At 38.9% G+C, this 23,295-nt stretch overlaps 1 protein-coding gene across 1 annotated transcript in view; it reads right to left on the reverse strand.

Annotated features, from left to right (window-relative positions):
* The window catches only part of ctnnbl1 (catenin, beta like 1), a 68,683-nt gene that overhangs the window by 38,145 nt on the left and 7,243 nt on the right, over positions 1 to 23,295 (reverse strand). Inside the window, exons 6-11 of the mRNA XM_063463929.1 lie at positions 22,397 to 22,490; positions 18,489 to 18,580; positions 15,653 to 15,725; positions 14,388 to 14,446; positions 13,613 to 13,761; positions 5,623 to 5,804 (exon numbers count right to left, since the gene is read on the reverse strand). Coding sequence (XP_063319999.1) covers positions 5,623 to 5,804; positions 13,613 to 13,761; positions 14,388 to 14,446; positions 15,653 to 15,725; positions 18,489 to 18,580; positions 22,397 to 22,490 — 649 coding nt within the window. The remainder of the gene's footprint in view (positions 1 to 5,622; positions 5,805 to 13,612; positions 13,762 to 14,387; positions 14,447 to 15,652; positions 15,726 to 18,488; positions 18,581 to 22,396; positions 22,491 to 23,295) is intronic.

The following is a 23,295-nucleotide window of genomic DNA, read 5'->3' on the forward strand; positions in this document are numbered from 1 at the left end:
AGCATGTCTCACTCATTACCTATAGTAGTGCAGTCATTAGAAAATAAGGGTCGCGATACGGCCGTTCGCAGCACTGGAAGGTGTTTGTGTGGCATTCAAAATGTATCATGCACAAAGGCCTCTGTTCCCTCTCTCACCACCAAACAAACACGCACATGCACACAAGTGCACACACAAAAAAACAAACACTTTTCTGAGTTGGAGCCGGAGAAAGAGCTAGGACTATTGTGCCTCACCATGTAAATTAGTTGTTTACTTCTGTTCCCTCCCGCACTCGCTCGCATCATTAGCCACCTAAATATAACAACCGGCTGCCACCAATTTCCATCATACAATCTCATTTCACTGGTAATGACAGAGTACATACACCAATAAACCGAGACCCTAAAACAAGGTGAATGGCGGTGTCGAGACAAGAATACTTATGAGCACAGAAATGTAAATCGTTGTTTGGGTTTTTCTTTTTTTCGCGTCTTTTCAGTGTTTTCTCGCCACTTACAATGTCTCTATTAATTATGCCATTCTGTGTGCTAACTTGGTCTGGCAATCCCTGGTCATTTGGGCTGTGCTAATTTCAAAAAGGATTTCACGGGGATCAGTCTTCACAAAAAGGTTTATGATAGAGAGACTAATAGAGTGAATGTAACAGAGGGGACTGTGGATAGAAGGACAGCGAGGTGCATACCTCCTAATTACTTCTGTTTGAAGCACATGATAGTTAATTAATCTACACTGTTATTATGTTATTCCAGAGAACCACTTGAGTCGCAGCATATTCAATTAGAAGTCTTACGGAGAAGGAGGGTTCACTCTTATATTGTGACAGGCAACTCATTACATCTATTGCTGTTTGACGAATCAATACAGACGTGATTGGGAAAGTTACGCAGGTCCCATTTGTAACCACTGAGAATAATAACAGTAATAATAACATGTGCCTAATATCAAACTAGGAGCACTATATTGATTCTATGAAGTTATTTTGAGTCCCCCTCCCCCCCAATGATTATGTTTGTATTTGAAAAAAAATAAAATAAAATAAAAATAATAAAATAGAAAATAGTAGAGATGCACAAAATCAGAATTAGTCTGCTTCATGCACAGTGGTGGAGGCAAACAGCTGTCCACACAAGTTCAACAAAGTAAATATAAGTAAAGTAAAAAGGTAGCTAAAGCAGCTGGTGTGCCACACACCAGTTGCTTTAGCATTAGCCACACATACACACACACACACACACACACGGACACACAATGTTTCAATAAAAAGTATGTAATTTACTAGTTGATGTAATGCTGCATAAAAAATTTGAATAAACAAAACACTTAAAAGACAATTTTGAATTGATTGTATGCCTGTTGCTTATATCTGACAGGAAATATGTGCAGTATTTTGGTCTTGCTGGTATAACCTTTTCCTCTTTATCAATAATAGATATTAGAGCTCGGCGATAGAACGATAACGATATGTATTGCGAAATAACTTTTTCTCGATAGAAAAATTTAACTATTGCGATAGACCTCGTCTCTCTCTTGCTCTCTTAAAAAAAAGAAAAGAAAAGAAGAACAGCCAATCCAAATTAAGTAGCGCAGAGCTGAACCAATCACAGCCGCAGCGTCACGTCACGTGACTTGTTACGTACAGCACAAGTGCCAAGCCGCACATGTGTAGTTGTTTGGGAAGCAACCAGCCGCCGTGTCGGTCGCGAACGAAATGGCTCTAGAGCCGAATCTTTGACGTGAACATCGCGAGCCGGCTCCTTATCGCGAGCCGTGGCGTTTTTTTTCCTTTCTTTCTCTCACAAACTAAGATTTATTTTTAGAATTAATATTTTGTTTCTAAGCGGAATTGAGAATTTAGTAGTCTGTTTTGTTTGTTCTATTTTGAAACTTAAACGCTTTAGTGGCTGCCTTTTGTGTAGTTTGCAATATTTGCCTTTATTTATCTGAAAAAGTCTCATGTTCCTTAAGTACATCTACCCTGTTGAACTTAATATGGGAAATAAATATTAAAATCAAGACAAGCTGCTGATTATTTCACATTTTACTTGTGAGCAACGGCACATTTAAATCTTACAAATATAGTTATTTGGCTTATATCGTGATATATATCGTTATCGCCTGAAATGAAAAAAACATATCATGATATGAAAAAATCTTATATCGCCCAGCTCTAATAGATATCTTGAACTGTTAAGAGAAATGCAGAAATTTGTTCATACACACATTTAATACAGCACTTTGATGTATGTGTTTAAGCACTCTATAGCTACCACTCCAAGTGATGCTTTCGAAACTGAAGGAGCCAGGGATCAAACCACTCACGTTCGCATTAGTGGATGGCTTGCGACACCTCCAGAGACACAGCCACCCATTTAATTAAAAGACCTCACATTCCATAGGAGGGAAAATATTTTAGCTCTCCAAATCCAAAAATGTAATATTTTTGAACATTTTTGTAGTTTGCAGTTTACAAGAGAAGTTGAAAATCTTGACATTTAAGAGAAATGCATTTAGTGCATATGTAATAGATTCCACCTGCCTAATTCCACCTTCAGTAGAAACTGTTCTGCATTTATGTTTTGTTTTTTTTTTTTAAAGAATAATAATAATGTCATTAAATGATGCCTATAAAAAGGACCAGTAGTAATTCCCCAGTTTTTCCCTTGAAGACCACAAAACAGCCCAACTGAGCATGGTTTGATTTGGCCTAAAAACATCATTTTCTGATTCTGATCTTGACCTCTTTAATCATTACTGCATATCACACTGTTGATCTCCAAACACAGCTTATGTTGTCAAATACAAACCCATGAAGACCACATTTGTCAAAATTCAAGGGCTGGGAGAACCTTGGGGATGGATTTCCACATTAGTCCTTTAAGAGTATGTCTGCCCTGCCAGAGGCTTCAACACACTGAGGGGGGGCTTTATTATCTTGGTCCTGCTCTTCAAGGGGGTCAAAGGTTAATTTATTGAGTCCCTGGGTGAAAACGGGACACAATGGAAGACAATTTGTTCTTCTCTGCAGAGCAAGCAAGCCCCAGCTGACATATGAAACCTAATTAATACGAACAGAAGGAGAGGAAGGATTTTACGTCTCGGACGTTGATAATCAAACAAAGGGCAGAGAGATGGACAAGCTGTCTACCTCTTCTTCCTTCAGTCTCCTCTCCATTTTTACTCGCTTGTCGTGTATGACACGAACCTACGTTTCTCTCGCCGTCTCTCGTTTGCGCTTCCTATCGCTCACTCAGAGACAAGAGAGGTTCGAGAGCACAGGCAGGAAAATCAATCAAGATTGGATTGATAGTGTAAACTGACAGGCCAAAGAGGTAGCAAACCATGATACATGAGCAGATTAGGACTGAGTGTGCCTGCAGGAAATGAGTGTGACTAGACGTTGCAGAAAACTAGAAAACAGGAGCAGAAACAAGTGACCTTGGCTTGATTACTATAATCATTTCAATTAGCATGGTCAGCAAAATGTATTTATTTTTTTTTTAATTTGACAAATAACCAAAATTATGAAGACTGTTAGGCAAAGTAGCCCCAATACTTTTGATCATCATGTAGACGATCTTGAACAAACTTAGATTGTAATGCAAAATAAGTACAAGCTATGTAGCTCTACACCTAAATGTGAATCTGAACCAACAGGTTTTCTGCATTTCTGCCTTGCAAATGACTTTTTGCACTTGCGTAAATGGGCACTGTCAGCCTTTATTCTGTAATGTTGCTGTCAATTTCTTGATATTTATTTATAATCACATCTGCAAACCCTGAATATTTATTGCTCGGTGACTTGTATATATTGTGCTATTCCTCATATTAGGACTGGACGATATATCGAGTTTTTAAAAAATATCGATATATTTTCATACGAGATATAAGATGTGACAATATCCTTTATATCGATATAGTATATGTTACGTTATAATTATAGTTGTGGAACCGCAAGTTTGCCTCTCTTTCGTCCACTTTTGTCTTTACGCTGCGTTACTCGGCCTTGCCTCTCCTTCACTGAACACAACTCCCCCTCCTCCCCCATCGCTTCACCTGCAGGCAACGACAAGATGAAAACGGCAAATCTCCGTTAACGAGTTACTGCGGATCGCCCCGTGCATGGGGTTGGACGGCATCAACGTGTTAGCGAGCTAACCGCGCTAACGACATGCAGCCCCTGTGGGCTGCACAGCCTAAAATCCTTTCATTTTCTCAAAATTCGACAGTGCGCCTTATGTATGAATTCTGGTTGTGCTTACTGACCGCGAACCGATTTTATGTGGTACACGGCGCTCAGCAATCTGTCAATAAATGTTTTAGTACGACTTTGGTAAGCTACGGAGCTGCACCGCTTGATGGATTGTCGGAGCATTACAGCTACCGAGGAGCCTCGCGGAGTGATACGTACTGTGCTTCAACGTAATATTACCGTATTGTGTGTGTATAAGGACCATAAATGGCACCTGTTAAGAGACATGGTTACGAAGCAGATTTCAAACTCCAGGCTGTCAGTCACGCAGTAGAAGTTGGGAACAGAGCAGCTGCGAAATCTGTCTTTGTTATTATGCTCAGTGTCTGTTAGTTTACATTTTGACTGCACAATTGTGAGCTCTTTGTTATGCACAAAAACAACATTGTTTTCTTTTATTTATGGAGCATTATTATTATTTAATAAATGGGACGCAGCTTTGACTAAGAACTCTTTTTGTGCTTACCTCATGGCTTAAAAAAAACAAAACAAAAAAAAAAAACGAGATATATATCGTATATCGCCACCCAGCTAAAAAATATCGAGATATGAACTTTGGGTCATATCGCCCAGCTCTACCTCATATCTTAACATATTGTGTTGATATATAGTCTAGTTTGTTTTTGTTGATGCTACTGTACTGGAGCAACTGTAACCCACATAATTTCCCTAGGGATTAATAAAGTATTCTGATTCTGAAGAGTCACCATAACTTTAAAAAGAGAGCTGCTGCCCCTCATACAAAGGTTTAAAGAGGGACATGTCTTTTCTGGTATGGTCACAATTAAAAATGAACCACAGTTTGTTTAGTTCTGTGAGCAGCCGAGTTTATTAAAGCTACAGTGTTTTATCATTTAGTCCCAGTGCCCATTTAAAACCTAGAATCGCAATACAGCAACTCTGTGATGTTCAACATTATTCAAAACAATTATCTTTAACACATCACAATATCTGTTTAACTTAAAGAAGAAAAAAATGCAAAAAGTTTATCCGACTAACATTAACCAATTTCAAGGCTGGATCAATTTAATGCATCTGTTCAGGTTTTTGCCTTTTCCCTGCTCTCAAACGCTGTGCTTTGTAGTCATTTGAAAAGTGCCACCATGAGGAGTAATGAAGTACTGACACACAGTGGAAAAGTCAATACACTGGCACCAGTGTATTGATAATGTCTCAGAGAAAATAAAACCAAAAACAGTCCAATCCCATCAATATTTTGTCCCCCTAGATTTTACGCAATTTAGAAATGTTGCAATAATTTCTTTTTCATTGCTTGAACCAATGTGTCACTCTACTCCAAGAGATCAAAACAAGGTAACAAGATTACAGCTGAACACAGCCTTGCTGACCTGCTGTAATTAGTAACTGACCTTCATGCTCCCGCTCTGAAACACCAGTTTTTCTCATCTTCTTGGGAGTTTTCATGAAAAGCGGGAAGATTGTTCGCAACCCCAAGATGTCCACAAATTTATGGCAGTTATCTGTTCCTTCTGGTCCAATCATTCCATGGTCCAGGACTTTCAGAGCACTGGTTCGGGACATCTTCTTTTCTCTGCAGGATAGAGAAGAAACACTGAATAAATCTTAAATGCAGGCTTTTTTATTTTGTCCTGGAAAAGTCTAGCTAACGGTATCGAGACACCGATAACAGACATGCCATTTTTTTATGCATTTATATCTACATGAAATTTCAGCCTTGAGGTGCATGTTCTCATTTCTAACAGAAAAACAATATATATTTATTCCTGCAGTAACTGAGTCAAACAACATGGATTAAATTGGACCACAACTTTACATTATCACTAGAATTAACAGATACAAAAAAACAAGGTATTTGACAATTATGCTGCTGGAAATTTTAAGCACTTAAAATAAACAGTGGAGTGCATGAAGAATTACTTGTGCAAACACTTGTTATCAAGCACCATGTAAAAGGGATTTCAGCACTTGCTTCTGGCTTTTGGAATGTTTTCTTATCTGCAAACAAAACATACAAGTGATCCAGATCTAAAATAAAAGAATACTTTTTTCGCTGTTCTCCTCAGCATGAGGTTTGCCAATTTACTGAGAAATACTTGGCCTTTTTGCGTGGCAACTTTAAACTTCTGTAGTGGTTCAGAAAATTCCTCAAACAGCTGCCTGACAATCCTTGCAGCACTGTTAAAACAAACTTTCTTTATGGTAGCTGTAGGTGTTGTTGACGGTTTAGCAGTGCATAAACATATAATATTATCTTTCAGTATCTATATGACTGTCACATCCCTCGAGTACCTCTCTTCAAAGCCAGGGCTTGGTCTAAATAACTCTTAGCATTTCACAGCATTTTACAGACTAAAAATCATATCTTACAAACACACAGCTGCTTTATATTTGATTCACAACAAATAAGTGCAGTTTTAAAGAGCTGATTTGTACAAGTTGTAAAACAACACTCACAGTATTAAGCATGAGAGATTTGAGACGTTCAGGAACGTGCAAGCTTGCTAAGCAACAATGAAATGTTGCCTATACTCTCCACTCACATCATTTATTAAGCTGTATATCACTAAAGGCTGTCGGCCCAATGTAATGCATGGAAACTCATATATGCTTTTACTAATAAAAGAAAACGAGTAAACACGACAAGATGAATTGTCATCTGTTTTTCATCATCAATTTATTGTAGTAATAACGAGGATATGCTGTTCTCTTCTCTTTGCATCAACCCCGTCTGCTCTACACACTTCTTGTAGGAAATGTAGCTGTCTATCAAAGTGTCACTTCCTCCATTCCCACCAATGACAGATGACAGTGTTTATCTCACAGGAGGGACACATATTTCAGGCAGTTGTGTCTGGTTCTGCAGACAGACACATTATATATGATGGACGGCAGTGAAGGGCAAGGGGGAGCGATATGCAGTGTACTTTCAGAAGGGAACCTTCTGAAGGGAAGCCAATTCAGCTAGCAGACAGCTGACTTAACTCAAAGTCCTGGTGTCATGAACTACTCTGCTGTCACATAAAAAATGGATTGTGGGTTGTATCTAGTGGATACAAGCATGACAGCAGCAGTATGTTTTCGATTTCAGTCAGATTCTAGATTAGACTAAACCGAAGAACAAAGTCAAAGAACCTGGAAAAGAGTTTATTAACCTGAGCAAGACAGTTACGAGGATTGATCAGAAAATGGCTACATCCCACTGGAAAAGACAGGGAACTACATTAATAGGAACTTGTATGAATGCTGATGCATTTAAAAGTCTTACTGTGTGTTTGTAAAACTGCTCTGATAAAACTCTGTTTCAGTGGCGGGTCTAACAAATATAGCTCTGCCAGGAATTCATCAAGACACCAGGTCTCAAATCTTTTATGTTATATGAGGCTGAAGAGGTCTGAAATTGAGCTTTTGATCGAAGTGTCACAGTGAGTAGAGCAGCTTTTCATTTTTTTATTATTCTGTTTATCTTGGTTACTTTGTAACTCAAAGATCAAAAACGCTACATTTTGTATGATGTGGGGTTATTTTGTTAGGCATGTTGGCGGTTTATCATAAATATAAGGAATATATAAGTGATCTGGTGTTTAAAGTGAATCTTTATTCTAATTTACATCTCTCTTTTAAACCAAAATTATCCTTATTCATCTTATACTGGACCTTAGTGCAAAGCCTGATGGTTAATCTAACAAAGCTCCAGCATTGCTCTGTGAGGAGAGGAAACCTTCCAGAACGCCAACCATTTCTGCAGCACTCCACTAATCACTTTTCAAAATAGGCACATGACAGCCCTGTTGGAGTTCAGCAAAAGGCATAAAGGACGCGCTGACCATGATAAACAAAATTCTCTGGTCTGATGAAACAAAGACTAAACTCGCTGGCCTCAATGCCAAGCGTCATGCCTGGAGGAAACCAGGCACCACTCATCACCTGGTCAATAGCATCCCTACAGTGAAGTATGGTGGAGGCAATATCACGCTGTGGGGATCTTTTCTGGCAGCACGAACTGCAAGACGAGTCATGTTCAAGGGAAAAACACAGAAACATCCTTGGTAATAACCTTCTCCAGAGCACTCTGGTTAATCTTCCAACTAACCTAAGCACACAGCCATGATAACAAAGGGGTATCTTCCACACCATTCTGAATGTCCTTGAGTGACCTAATTAGATCCCAGATTTGAACCCTATTAAACATCTCTGGAGAGATTTAAAAATGACTATGCTCCAACGTGCCCCATCCATCCAAAAAAGTAGAATGGGAGAAACTGCCCACTACTTATAGTTTTGGAATAAAGCTATAACATGACAGATTATGTAACAAGTAAAGAACTAAGAATACTTCTTATACTAGGTCTTTTTTTTTGACCTAGAAGGGTCAGCTGGAAGTCAAGACCAGTGGTTCCCAAACTTTTTTTGCTGGGCCCCCCTTTGTTTTACAAGAAAAACTTGCGTTTGTGTGGGAGCCCCGTCAAAAACCTGTCAATGATGCTAGCAGTGTCCAAACGTTCTTTTTTTGCCCCTAGGGGGCAGGCCCCACACTTTGGGAACCTCTGGTCAAGACAATGGAAAAGTTAATGAAGTTAAGTTAAAATTATTGAAGCATTGCTCTATACAGCAATGTGTTCACCATCAGTAAGGAGCAGATGAGACAAATGTTTCCATCATCCCTCTGCTGCAGATGTGTGTGTGTCTCTATATCTATCTGTCTGTCTGTCGATAGATATGAATGAATGAACAAAAGAACATAAATGTGATATTTGAGAGGTACATATCCAATGCAGGCTAATAGCTTGACTATGATATTGACATGCAATGTTCCCTCTAATTTTTCATGTGTCTAAGCGAACACATAAGCTCCCTGAGCGGTCCCTTGGACCACTGTGAGCAACAGCAGACGTGTGCACTGTGGTCACGCCAGCATCGAATCCATCCAAGTTACATGGTTTATTAAAATAATCAAATTACAGCATTTACATTTATGTTAGACTACTTTTAATTAACTGCTTTAGCCCACTTACAATGAAAATTAAAAAAATCTTGTTCATGACCTGTGTAGTATGTTAACACTATTGGAAGTAAAAATAACTTGAACGCCAATTTTTAAAACACAACTTTCTTTTTTTTTCTTTTTTCTTTTTTTTTTATAAAGCTCTGACTTGTATTATGAGTATGAGTCTGTGGTCTGGGAGAGAGTCCTGTAACTCTCTGTCTGCAAAATACAGTATATAATGACCAATGTTGGGCAATTAATTATGTAGTTACTTCTTCAAAAAAGTAACGGAGTTATGCAAACAACAAAGTTTTTTGCAGCTCTTTACCTAAAAATGCAGCCAAGGCGTTTTTTTTAAATAAACATTTCAAACTATTTACAGAACAATCAGGTGTTCTGAATCAAATTTGATGCCACACAAATTATTTGTGCCCCTCCAAAACATAATTTCTGTCCACTATGAGATAAAGGAGAACAACAGCCTGATACCTGCAGGTCTGACAACAGGAGATGTATCACTCCTGTAACATTCAGTAGTCGCCTCATTGTTCTGACACACACAACAAAACTATTGACTACACTACACACTAACTACACAAGATTTGCGCTAAACGTCGAAAATCTCTCACATCTCAAAACACCGCCGTCACTCCTAAAACTTCCCCCCATTCCTAAACAACTAAATGCCATGTTACCATATTATTTTTTGATTGATCGACATGGTACATTTTTCCACCAATAGGAAAGGGTGGGTTTTTTTGTTTTTGTTTTTGCTCACAGGCAGAGAGTGCTTTCGAGCGTTTTCCTTATAAAACGCCGTTTTTACCGTTTCTTCCCGCAGTAAATATAAACAACGACAGTATTCAGGAAGAAAACCAAACATTGCATATAATTTTATCATAACTCTGGTTTTACGTGGCCAATCAACACAATTTAAAAACTGGTATAAAGTCCACACTTTTTCTGTCAGTTGTTCCGTCTGTCCTGCTCACATCTCCAATGGTTGTACACGTTGTCATTAACGTGACTTCACTCCACATCAGCCACGCCGCTTTGCTAGCTAAAACCCCGGTGTCGGCACATAAAGACGCTGTCATAGCCTGTCAACCACGTTGATTAGCTGCGTATATACAAATGTGAATTGCATTATTGGCTGGACTATGGGATAAGGTGGCATCGTTCTAATCCCATACGGGAGCAGCCAGTCACTTACTGACTAACACTGCAAAACAGAATTGTTAAAGTATTAATTTTAATTTCAATTCAGGTTAGATTTTTTTTTTGTGCGCAACGCAGATTTTCTGTGTGCAGAGACCGTGCCAGCAGTGCGCAATTGCACATGCGCGCAGCTTAGAGGGAACATTGTTGACATGTTGTTAGGGAGGTAATGAATACATGAAGACTGAGGGCTGCAGCAAGATTATTTATGTGATAAAATTGAATTTTTCTCTGTACGAATTTAGCGTCAAATAAAGGTCGTCCTTGCACAATGAAGTGCTCATAAGTGAAAAATTACAGAACTTGTTTCTTTCTAAAGAAGACATTTACAACATTCCCAGAGTTATATATTCTGCTCCGTCATATGTTGTTGTAATTACTCCGCCACCTCCTTTTCTGACTCTCTCTCCTTTCCCCTGGTAGATGATTTACCAGAAAAAGGGTTCTGCATTCCAATAATGAGATATTGATCCAAGCATTAAATCTGCGTGACCAGTGATGTGATTATTAGCACAATAATGCAGAAGCTGTGAAGGTTTCATAAAGGCGTGTAATGCGTCTTTATGAGTCTTTAAGGTCACATCTCTGCGGTGCTGCAGTCCACCAGCTGTTGATTGATTGGACTGGCAGAAACGGCAGGCATAGAGTAGAAGCGTAAGGAAAGCTGTGCCAGAAGGGCCCCATTCTATATCAAGACATTTAATGTTTATTTTTATATCACTGAAGAAGTCATTTAAAGTTTCACTTATAGTACTTCTGTACGTTACTACTCTGAGAACAAAGTTCATACACCAAGTTCTATTTCTGGATTCGTGGAAGTGATACTGTTCATTGGTACTCAATATTGCAACAAACATGTTCATGTACGGTATCTATGATGCAGATGAAACTAAACTGTCGCCAGGTATATGGCAAGTAGCGTCACTAAGTTTTATCTATTCACATTTAATTAGTTCTCATGTAGCAATTACTGCATTTGCAGTAATTCACCCATATATCAATTTTTATGGCAGAGCACTAAACCAGTCTAATTATTAAAATGAGTGCCCTGTTTCAACTGCACAGGACTGATGATTCTGCTTTATGCCTCAGTCACACTAGAGCAACAATAAGACCGCGACTTACTTGCAACTGGGGGGGTGGGGGTTCCATTAAATCTGTACATTCAGCAACCAGTTGCAAGTAGCTGCTTACTATCTACGGCTATAAGCTGTAGATTACAGTATAATCTAAAATTGAAAGCTGTCATAGCACAAATGTTGAGATTTTGCAGCAAAAAATTAGAGCTCTAAAGTCCAAGGTTTCCTAAAGCTCACAAATACATGAAGGAGTTCTCTTACACAGTTTATTGTTCCTTGAATAATTTATTTTTTCTGACTGTGCGAGCCATAAGTTCTGCACTAGTTTTTATTAAAAAAAAGATATGGATAGATTTTTACTGTTATAATATCCTGTTGCCAGGCAAGGACAAAATTTAATAAATTGAACCTTGAATTGCCTGAACTCTGTTTTACCTTGGAGTTTGACTTTTCTAAAAGGTTGTATGAATAATGGACAAAACAATAAGCACCAAGTTTTTACACGTTGCATCCATATGTTGTAAAGACAAGCTAGTATGTAGGGCTGGGCCATATCATACTGTTCACAGTAATACCGGTATAATGTTGGGCAACGATAAGAAAATGAAATATCGCGATAGAATATGGGTAAAACGCGCATGCGCAGTGCCTTTGTTTTCATATGCACATGGCGGAAAAAGCAAGGCGGCGAAAGCGGAAGGGCGAAAGCGGGTCATTGAATGAAACGGATGAACCAGAATTGGTTTGTAAAAATGCTGCAACTTCAGTGGTGTGGAACTGGTTTAGCTTTCGTCCGTCAGATACACCAAAGCACTATTTTTGGTAGAGCATGCTAGCGGGCCGTCGTTATTACCGTGTTTTTTGGAAAATACGGCACACTTAAAATCAATCCTTTGATTTTTCTGAAAATCGACAGTGCCCTTTAAAATCCCGTGTGCCTTATGTATGAATATGGACAGGTGCTGCTAGTGGGAGAGAGACGTCTCTCGCGGAGTCCTTTAGTGCTGCAGGCAGGCAACGTGCTCAAATAGCGCACAACTTCGGGTTTTTTTTATTTCTATATGATAATTCTGTATTATTAAGCAATAAGAACAAGTAGTCTGATGTCCTGTAATCATTACGAAGCTATATTATTAGAATTACATAATACAATTATATATTGTATTATGAAATACAATGAAACATTAAGTTTTTGTACAAAGTATCGGTATCGGATCGCATTACAGCTATCGTAGGCAGGAGCCTCGCGGAGTGATACGTACTGTGCTTTAACATAATATTACCATATTGTGTGTGTATAACCTCTTTTTAAGTTTTGTGAATGTTATACATGGTTATGCTGAGGATATGTCAGCCAATTTCCACTGGAAATATCTTTTGGTTAAACTGTCAGCGAGGAATTTGCATTTGAACAGTTAAATGTTTATATAACTTTAATGCACATAAAAAACAGCTGCTTGTTTAAGTGAAAATACACTGATGGGGGTTTTTTTTTGCACTAATAAAGTTGTGGATTGTAAAGTATTTTGTCTAGTGTCAATTATATCATCAGTTATATCGTTATCTCAAATTTTCAAATGTATATCGTGATAAATATTTTTGGCCATATCGTCCTGCTCTACTAGTATGGCAATATCAAGTTCCTGAAATATCACAGTTTCCACCGTAAGATTAAAAATGTTTTGTAAGCAGTAGTTATTATCATGGCAGTAAATGATAGCACTACCTTGCCAAACAAAAACACTAACTGGGCAGATGCTGTGAACAGCAACAGTTAACATGAATGAACTGTCAAAGAGGCCCACCACCAAGCACTCAATTTGTAGAGAAACTGGGAAGTAAAACATCGTAGTCGACATCTGCAACAGCAGGAGAGTGAAAGCTGATTTCTGTAGAGGGTTAACAAGACTGAACCTAAATTACACTTGGCTTTAGCGTGCAATATGTAGCTGAGTATCATAAGAAAAAAAAGTGTGTTAATGTGAGATGCAGACATTGTGGGTGGCTCTCAACCAGGTAAAAACTGAGCATCTACAGCATGAAGCCATCAGGGAATGTTCCACTTCTACATTTCTACAACGTCTTACACAGCCTCACCTCAGCATGAGATTCATCAGCTGAAGCCCTTCACCTCTGAGGAAGCGGTCACGATTGGAGGGCAGCATGAGGCAGGAACACAGAGCGTCAAACAGGTTCTCCATCATCTCCTGCTCTTCAGCTGTGGACGGGTTGTGACGCTTGAACACCTGGAGAAGGTAGGCGGGAGAACAAAGGAAGCATTTTGAAAGGATACATAGTATGCACATTTCTAACAATTTACCACGGATTTATGCTTCAGCAGGAATTCTACACCGAGGCTCCGGTGTAACCTCAAACCCCTCTGGTGTAAACTAATGCGCACCTCCCTAAAAACTACACATCGAGTCAACGCAGCACTCAACTATTGTGCTTGGGCTGTTCAGTACTGTCGACAATTATTGTTTCAGTATAACAACTAATAATCATAACATCAATAGCAGGACTCACAAATGTCAGCGATGACGTTAGGCGCTTACGCAGGTTACATTATAGGCTCTACAAAGATTCACACAGCAGTCTAAATCAGGGCTACTATATTTGACATTCTGATATGGTTTATTAAAAACATTAGCAGTCCTCTAGAAAGATCAAAATGAGGCATTCAATGTTACATGTGGACCTGTATAGTACTGTGTGGTGGAGTTCTAGTTAATTCTTGGATCTGGAGAAGCTCATATTAGAGAAATACTAAAGCTTCACCCGTGTATGCCTCAAAGGGCTGTTGGGAAAATATGAAGGGTAGTGCACAGAAGAAACTAAAAATAGAAGGAAAAAAAAAAAGCAAAAATCTTACAGATAGTTGCTGCAGTAACACATCAATGCCATCCATCTCACCCAGTAGTTCTCTGGTATCTGTGAAGGAGAAAAATAAAGAGGAAAAGACAGCAGGGAGATCATGTCGAGATGGTGGCAAAAAAAGACATTTAGTGAGCAGCGGGGAGGACAGAAAGCAGGAAAAAGAATGTTTAAGTGGACAGAGAAAGAGGAAAACAAGAGAAATGTGGGGACGACAGAAGTGCTTCAGAGGCATAAATACTGAGGAACACAACTGCTACGAGGGACCTCCAGAGAGTCAGCAAATGAGGAAAAATGAGGGCATTGACAAATACACATCCTCACAAGTTATTCCATGTAGACCTGAGCATTACACAACACACCTCTGCTTCTCAGCAGACCCAACTGGCACACACTCACACGTCCTATAAATTGACATTAGAAAGTGGCACACACAACACTAATAATATTATGTGCTATGACTTTTTCCCCCTTTACCTTTCTTTGCTCGCTTTACAATAAACAGCTGAATGAGCTGGAGAACATGATCAATTTTCATGCTATTTATGGACTGGGATGGGATGCTGAATTTTAAAATGCACTCTTTCAGAGTCCAGTTTTAAATCCAATTCAACATTAAAATTAGCACATCAAGGCTCTTTCCAAACTGGCATTTTCTTAGCAGCTGTGTGATTTGCCTTACTCTTACTTCAAATAAGGTACATCATTTCTGGCAGCATTTCTCGAAAGAAAGAAAAATGTTCTTTTGTAAAAGAACATTTTTTTTTTTAGATTTACATTATATTTTGTGTTCGAAAGATAAGTGGAATAGGATGGAGGCAGCGCGAGTGAAAGAGAAGGGTGGTGAGCTTAAAATGAGACAACTCCAGCTGAATGTCAATGTAACTTGTACCATTAACGATTACTTGTTTAAGGACCAGATAGTTCTGTAGCTATGTGAGGCTCTACTGGGTTTTTAGTGTTAGCGGGAAAGACGGCAAATGCACAATGAGAACGAGAAACATTAAAAGGTAACATGAAGTCATAAAGTGGTGGAAGGAAAAAGAAAGGAAGAGAAAAAGAAAAGGTAACACAGAGGAAAAATATGTAGGGAGGGAAAAGGGAGCACGGAAAGGACACAATAAGATAAGGCTGCGACAGACCATGACTAAGCCTAAACGCGCAGAAAAAAGGAATGAAAAGAATGGAAATAGGTTGGCAAAAATATGAAAGATAAACTAATATCATTTGGAATCCACAAACCATTTAGTGAGACACACTTACTGTCATTGTTCTGCAGCAAGATGGCCAGGATTTCACTGCAGTAAAGCTTGTTAGCATCAAAAGGCATCTTTGCCTTAGAGGGAGAGGGAAAGAGACCAAAATCTAATTACTACTCATCTTGAGAAGCTGTGCTTAGTTTTCGGGTGGAGGCTTGTGGTTTTTATGAGAATTTGGAAATCAAAACATATTTTACAACAAACTTGTTTGTTTCTTTCTTTAAACTGAAATTCTTGCTTCTATTTTCTGGTTTACAGAAACTCCAAATACAAAAAATTAACCAAAAAAAAAACACTCAGAGAACACAAACCTCCACCAAGGCAGCTCACTCTCTGGGCAGTATTTGTATTACATTTCGTATATATTCATTTTGTTTTCTTTGTTCTTTTTAAACCTACTTTAAGAAGTTCGTAGTAAAAAGGGTAGCATGACACATGTTAGCTTTACACAAACATTTTGTAGGACTAGGTAATGATAACAGGCATTGATTTGTAAATAACTGGACATGAGTAACTTCATCTTATTATATAATATTTTCCTACAGTACATTTCTAACTAACTCTGGAGCTCATTCTCTTTCTCTTGACAACACACTCTTTAAAGATATGACATATTTTGAGGTCAACTTGAAAGGCAGATGTGAAATTTAAAAGTGACATCAGAGGTAAAACATGACTTGATATTTGCCAACTATGATGTGATATTTAAAGTCGCTCTATACCAGTATCATTTCCTAAATGTTGCCAATCTAAACAATGTCAGTAGGACTTTAAGCACAGTTTTAAAGATTAAAGGCATTTTATGGTTTGACCTTATCTGACCTTGAAGAAGAAATCAGAGAGCTAAAGTAACGTACATCATAACGTAGATCAGTGGTTCCCAAACTTTTTTTGCTGGGCCCCCCTTTGTTTTACAAGAAAAATGTTCGTGCCCCCCCACCACCTAACCCCCCTCCCCTCTGCACAAACCTCCAACCACACACACCCATATTTTGCTCCATTGCGGTTTATTTCACACCTCAAACATTTAGTAAACAATTAAGCAAATACAAGTAATCTTCAATAAATTACGGGTAGTAATAAAATAATCTCCAAACTCTTTTACGCTACGTCCACACTTAAATGGGTATTTTTGAAAACGCAGCTGTTTCTATGCGTTTGGATCTTTCGTCCACATGTAAACGGCGTTTCGAATCACCGAAAACTGAGATTTTTTTTTTTTTTTAAACGCCGTTTTTTGCGTTTCCGTGTGGACGAGGAATACAGAGTTTGTCACGCAACGTCAAAGGTATGTGCCTTTTTTCACGTCACACTGTGCGCCATGTTATTGTTTACATGAGATGAATTGCAGAATGGCAGATAGAGACAAAATACTGTTAATCTGACTATCTGCAGTTTTTACACGCTTACATATACACACGCAGTTACTGTCCCTCCATTTAGAAAGGCAGAGGCGTCACGGTGTGATTATTTTACATGTAGTCGTTTTTTTTCCTGTGTAATAATATTCAACATTGCTATCAATACATTTTTCAAAAAATGCCTCTCGGTGCAAAATGGGTTCAAAAACATAAACAACTGTAGGAGTCTGTTTGTCCGTGATTTAGACAGAGGGAACAAATTGGGCAGGATCAGCCTGATATTATTTGTATCCCACTGTAACTTTACTGTATAAAGAGCTAACATCTCCAAAATGTCAGGAGTAGTTATTTATTACAAGAAGTGTTTGTGAACTAAAAATCAAGAATGTGGGATTCTGTTTGTCCGTGATTTGGAGAGCCCAGCGCGTGCTCCCGACGCAAGGGAAACTAATTCTGTCGCAGAGACCTGCCTCGGCAATTGTGCAGGTGAAACCAAAGGGAAGATATGCTTCACCATATTTTGTAGTATTTGGCTTGGAATGAAGTTGGTTTGGAAACATATTTGGCGATGCTTCATCTCCTGCTTTGCGTTTGTGTGGGAGCCCCGTCAAAAACCTGTCCTTTATGCTAGCAGTGTCCAAGCATTCTTTTTATTTTCATCCCGCGCCCCCCCTGCAATGGCTCAGCACCCCCCCTAGGGGGCGGGCCCCACACTTTGGGAACCTCTGACGTAGATCATTCCCTATATGTCATCAAAACAAACAATAGAAGAAATATAGTTTTAAAATAGCTCTATACTTTGGATTATTATCACTTTCACCTTCAGATCAATCAACTGACCCTGAAGGAGAGGTCAGAGGTCATATGTGACATTATTTTATACTGTACTTTGTGTCTTCACAACACACACCACACTCCAACAAATAATTAAGTTGACCTCGAAGACCTTGGTGGATCTAAGCCTAATTTTAACAGATTGTTAACATGAGCTCACTCTACACCCGCAACAATTTCTATGAGAATTCATTCAAACACCTTTAGGAGCAAGATAGCTTAACACTACGTGAAGGTCTTAAAGTCAAGGGAACTAAAGGCAAATGCTAACTCAACATCGAAATACTGGAAAATAAACTCCATAACACAGAAGTCACGACATATTTTATCCTCAAAATATTTTGTTTTAGGTTGGGTCTAAAAATCGAGAAGGACGCTGAAAACTCTGGATTAGTTTTTGATATTTGCTTAAGAACATGATGATGACATTTAATGTGATATGTATTTGTAAAGGCTCAATAGCTTGCAACAACAAATAATCATTAAAAAGAAATTTATTAATCCAGATTGATTCCACCGTTACAAACTTCTAAGTTGGCCTTCTGGTGGAAAAAATTTAAAAAATGAATCAAATCCTGCTAACAACCTGACAAACCAATCACGTACCCTTCTTGGGGCAACTTAAAACAATATTCCCGTTCTTACCTTGATTCTCTTGAGCAGCCACTGCATGAGTCCCTGCTGGGCAGCCTCTGTGCACATGCCTGGTCTGAACTCTGCCATGTTCTCAATGATGGCTGCAACACACAACACCATAGTTCAGCCTTTATTGTTAAGATCAGCCCTTCATTCTAAGTAAGTTTCTAAAAGGATTTCTGATAGACATCAAAATCTGCCAGATTGATATCAAAACCAATGCCAATCTTATTTAATGGATTAAGAATTGCCCGGATGTGACTAATCCACTTTCTGCCTCATTATAGAAGCATTTCTTAACATTTATGTTTAATCTGTGTTGCTCTGGGTTCCTTTGTGTGCAATGTCGTTTTATTTCTAAGCTTAATATCAAAATCAACTATTAGTCAAAAATAATTCTCTGACTTTACAACATGGTGCAGTTTTATAGAGGGTTAATCTGTTTTCTGTCCCAGCTTCTTCTTTAATGTTATCATCAGAAAGACTTGATGTCTCCATCACAGTAGACTAAGTGCAGAGGGGTTCGGAGAGAGCAAAAGACATTGTGGGGTGTTCATGACACCAGGGGGAAAGAGGAAGATTAACAGGAAGGAGGGCAGAGGAAAAGCAGAAGGGAGGGAAAAGGGGACGGGAAGACAGTGTCAGGGATGAAGGATGGAAAACAGAGTGAATGAGGAGATAACAAGATGACAAAGGGAAGAGTTTTGCAAGAGCATAAAAACTGAAATAAAGCAAAAACATCTGGAGAGAACAGCTGCAGATGACAGGGAAATAATTGAAAGAGTGAAACAGGGGATGAAGTGACAGGGTGCTGAGGGAGAGATGGGCCTTTATCAGTGATTCAAACAGAGCAGACAGACAGCATCCTGGAGGACAGCCGGCTCAGAGTAGAGAGCAGCCAAGGCAGACAAAAGGCTTATTCAAGCTTGGAGAGCTCCCTTGATAACTCGCACACACAAACTTGAGCAGAGGATGCACAAGCACTGCCCCCACGATATAACCCTCATACACAGAGCCAAATACACACACCTAAACAGCCCTCTTGACACTCGGCCTCAATCTGGCAACAAAGAGGAAAAAAATCGTCTCAGTAGACTCATTCTACACAAAAAGAGCTGAGAGGCAGAAAAGTCTGATTCATGTGGGGCTAAATACAGAGACCAGGACTTTTCAAACTATCTGCTGGCCCATGCCCTCTCCAGGACCTTGTGTATACAATTATTACTCCCCAGAAACTCTTATGACTTTTATGGTAGGCTCTGAAAAGGTATAAAACCTCCAAAGAGTTGGTGCTAGAGACATTGACAGCTTCCTTTCACTGTCACTGAAAATTTCTAGGGCAGCTGGCAACAGGGGGACACACTGCTAACAGAATACAAATAAAGTTAGTCTATAGCCTCTATGATGTATAACCCAAGTCTGCAAGGACTTCCTGTCACTGCACTGCCCAACGACTTAACCCTGGCTCATACACACCTTACAGGCACACCTCCCTCTGGAAACACTTGCCAAGTTTCAGTTCTAAAAAGAAGGCACGCTTTGCCAATTATTCTTGCTCAAAATATTCAAATCTTACTGAGGTGCTATTTTTAACCAAGTCTGTTTTTATAGTGTTGAATTTAGGACCAGACTCTCTGCAGCACCTGAGATAGGACACCAAATAGGAGTCTCCCTTGTTTTGCATATGAACAACTCTGCATTTACGGTGGCGTCCAGTGTTTATTGCTTATGCTGCTCACTTGGAACTTGGTATAAATTGTAGCCCTTATTATGTGTTACATGAGCAACTTAAATATTTACTGATTTCTGAAGTTCAGGGAAAAAACTGAACACAAGCATTACAGCAAACACATTAAAAAGAAAAAAAACAAAAAAGGTTTTTCTTCAGCCAAACATGCCCCCTAAAAATTAATTATGGTTACTAAAATGTAAAAAAAAAAAAATAGGTCACTAAAATACAAAAATAATAAAAACTACATTTTAAGGGGGGGGGGGGACTAAGATTTTATTTGCTTACAAACTACAAATGTGCAGTGAATGTCTTTAGCTTTAGTTTTAAGACAGTTCAGGTGTTTTCAGTCCCATTGCCTCAGGATTATATAATAAGAAAATAAATATATACATTTAAAAAAAAAAAAACTCAAGCACCTAGCTGTTCAGTCTGGCTTTACAGCATTTGTGAAAGATTGGGTCATTCTAAAGAGCTCACTGGTCATGGGTCTATGATAGCATGCCACCGCTACAATACGTCAGTTTGTGAAATTTCTGCCCTCCTAGATATTCAACAAGCAGCTGTAAGTGTTATTACTGCAACTAAAGAGCAGACCAAATAAAGTTATTAGGCAGGATCTCTGAGTGTTAAAGCACACTGTTACTGTGCAACATGAGTATAAATATCTATAAATGTAAGAGTTGTTTGCCGTATAATACTAGTATTTTAGAAAATAATCAGAACATGTTTTTTTTTTTCTATTTTATTCTGATAAAATCAGAAAGTAGAAGAATCCTGCAGCATCAACTCTGCAAAGGGTCACATAATTAGTGCAGCCACAGAATTAGAACGAATAAAACATGTGGTGGGTGGAAAAATGTATCTATAAACAAATAATAAATATAACAAATAAGAATCTGCTCACTCATCGAAATATGTACAAGGGCAATCCCAAAAGTAACATCTCCAAAGCGGTGGGGAAACTGTTTGTACGGCTGTTTGCCACACTGTTGTGGTTGGTGCTTTCTCCACTCCGAAAGAAGCATGCACGACTTCGCTGGGATTCTCAATCTTGGCTTGGCAGCCCTTGAAAATGGAGCTCCCGTTGAACGCTACCGCCAAGTGCGAGGTTCGCGCAGTTATTCCACTTTTGAACGCAAAAGGCATTAAACCGGTTGAAATTCAACGCTAATTGACGAAAGTGTATGGACAGCCGTGCATGGATGTCAAAAACCTTCGCAAGTGGTGCAGTGACTACCACCTGTTCCCTAAGTTGAAAGAACATTTGTCCCGTAGACGATTCTGCTCCGATGAAGAGGTGACAGATTCAACGCTTCCTGAAGGACATGGCGGCGAGCTGGTATGACATGGGCCTTCTAAAACTGCCGCAGCGTCTACAAAAATGCATCCACTGAAAAGGCGATTATGTTGAAAAATAAATTATTCTTTAACCTTTAAAATGATGTAAATATTATAGAAAATAAACAGTTGTTTGTATTTCTAAAAAAACGGGAGACCTTACTTTTGGGATTGCCCTCGTAGTTGTTAATACCAACGGCCAAAATCTGATAACTTCAAGCATTCAAGCAACACAGAAATAAAAAAAAGCTCATATGAGACTACTGAGGAGTACTTGAATTACTTGAATTCACTCCACTGAACAACAGGACAGAAACAGACTGTTTAAAAAAAATAAACAATTCCAATTTTTATTCCTGCCACCTGGTTTGTTTGGGCAGTTTCACTTGTCTACTATTCCACTCAATCCATGATGAATGTTTGACTGCTTCATGCCAAAACGTCAACTGACTGCTTGATTTATTTTACATATATGTTGGACAGATGAGAACAACATGACATTAGCTGTATTTCAGTCCTTCTATTTCAGGTGGTAGTGCTGTAGTTTCAGACATTACCCGACTGAGGAAATCAAAGTTACATTCATGTTATTTCCACAGCTGAAAAAGCACGGCGTATAGTCCTTTAAACCATTACTCAATGTCATTTTAGCCAAAGTGGACTACTTTTTTCAAGCATAAAATATGGAATTAGCTGACAAACACATTATTACATGTAGCCTTGTTTAACTGTAAATCCAGTGTTTTGTTTTGTTTATGTTTTTTCTTCCCGAGTGTGATGACAGTTTACTTTAGGACAACTAGAAATTGGAGTTTCATTGCTAAGATTTTGGATTATGTCTCCTTACCGAGGGTGTTATAGATTCCATCAGCCTCCTCCTTCACCTGCTCGTCCAGACGCTCCATATTCTGCACCAGCAGGGCAACCACCTGACCCTCCAACTACAGACACACAAAGATGAAATTCAAGTCACGGTTCTAAAACAATTTTGCCAAAGGTCATATACAACTTCATCAGACTTTTGGAGAAACAATTTTTCATCTTTTAAAGGTTTTGGTGAAAGGCAACATAGCAAAGACAATATTTTTTCATGTTCTAGAAACACTCCCACCCTTGCACTTTGTTGGAGGTCTGTCAGATGATTGTGTCTATCCTGTCTGAAAACAAAATTACAGTCTCCATCTCAAAAAAAAGAAAAGAAAAGATGTATATAGACTATCCAGGGATAACAGAGAGATGGTTCACTTTTAAGACTTGTCTTTGCAGAAGACGCTTGCTTCCTGTTGGAGCCTCTCTGACGATGTCCAAATGTTATCAGTCAAGTCAAGATTGGAGACTCATAACCACACAAAGCTTGCAAGGTGCCAGCGGGCTGGATAAATGTACTCTTATAGATGAAAGAAGACAGTCAACACAGATTTATGAGCCACTGGAGACCACCGTGGATCATTTTGATTTATCTTATCAAGGATGCCACCTGGCCTTCAGGCAGCAAGGACAGAGGAGCCGAGGGCATTATAGCAAAGAGGACAGACAAATGGATTCAACCAACCTTTGCTGCCCTGAAACTGTTTCCCTTGGAAGTAGCTGTAAAGAAGAGTGAGGTTTATGGGCGCTCCATTGCATGGTAAATGGACTGCATTTATAAAATTCCTTCATCCTGCGAGCGCTGCACAGCTACCCGAGTCACTATCTCACCCACTATCATATAAGAAGCCAGCTCACAAACACACACAAAAGCCAGCT

Source organism: Pelmatolapia mariae, linkage group LG20, assembly GCF_036321145.2.
Source record: "Pelmatolapia mariae isolate MD_Pm_ZW linkage group LG20, Pm_UMD_F_2, whole genome shotgun sequence".
Classification (NCBI taxonomy): Eukaryota; Metazoa; Chordata; class Actinopteri; order Cichliformes; family Cichlidae; genus Pelmatolapia; species Pelmatolapia mariae.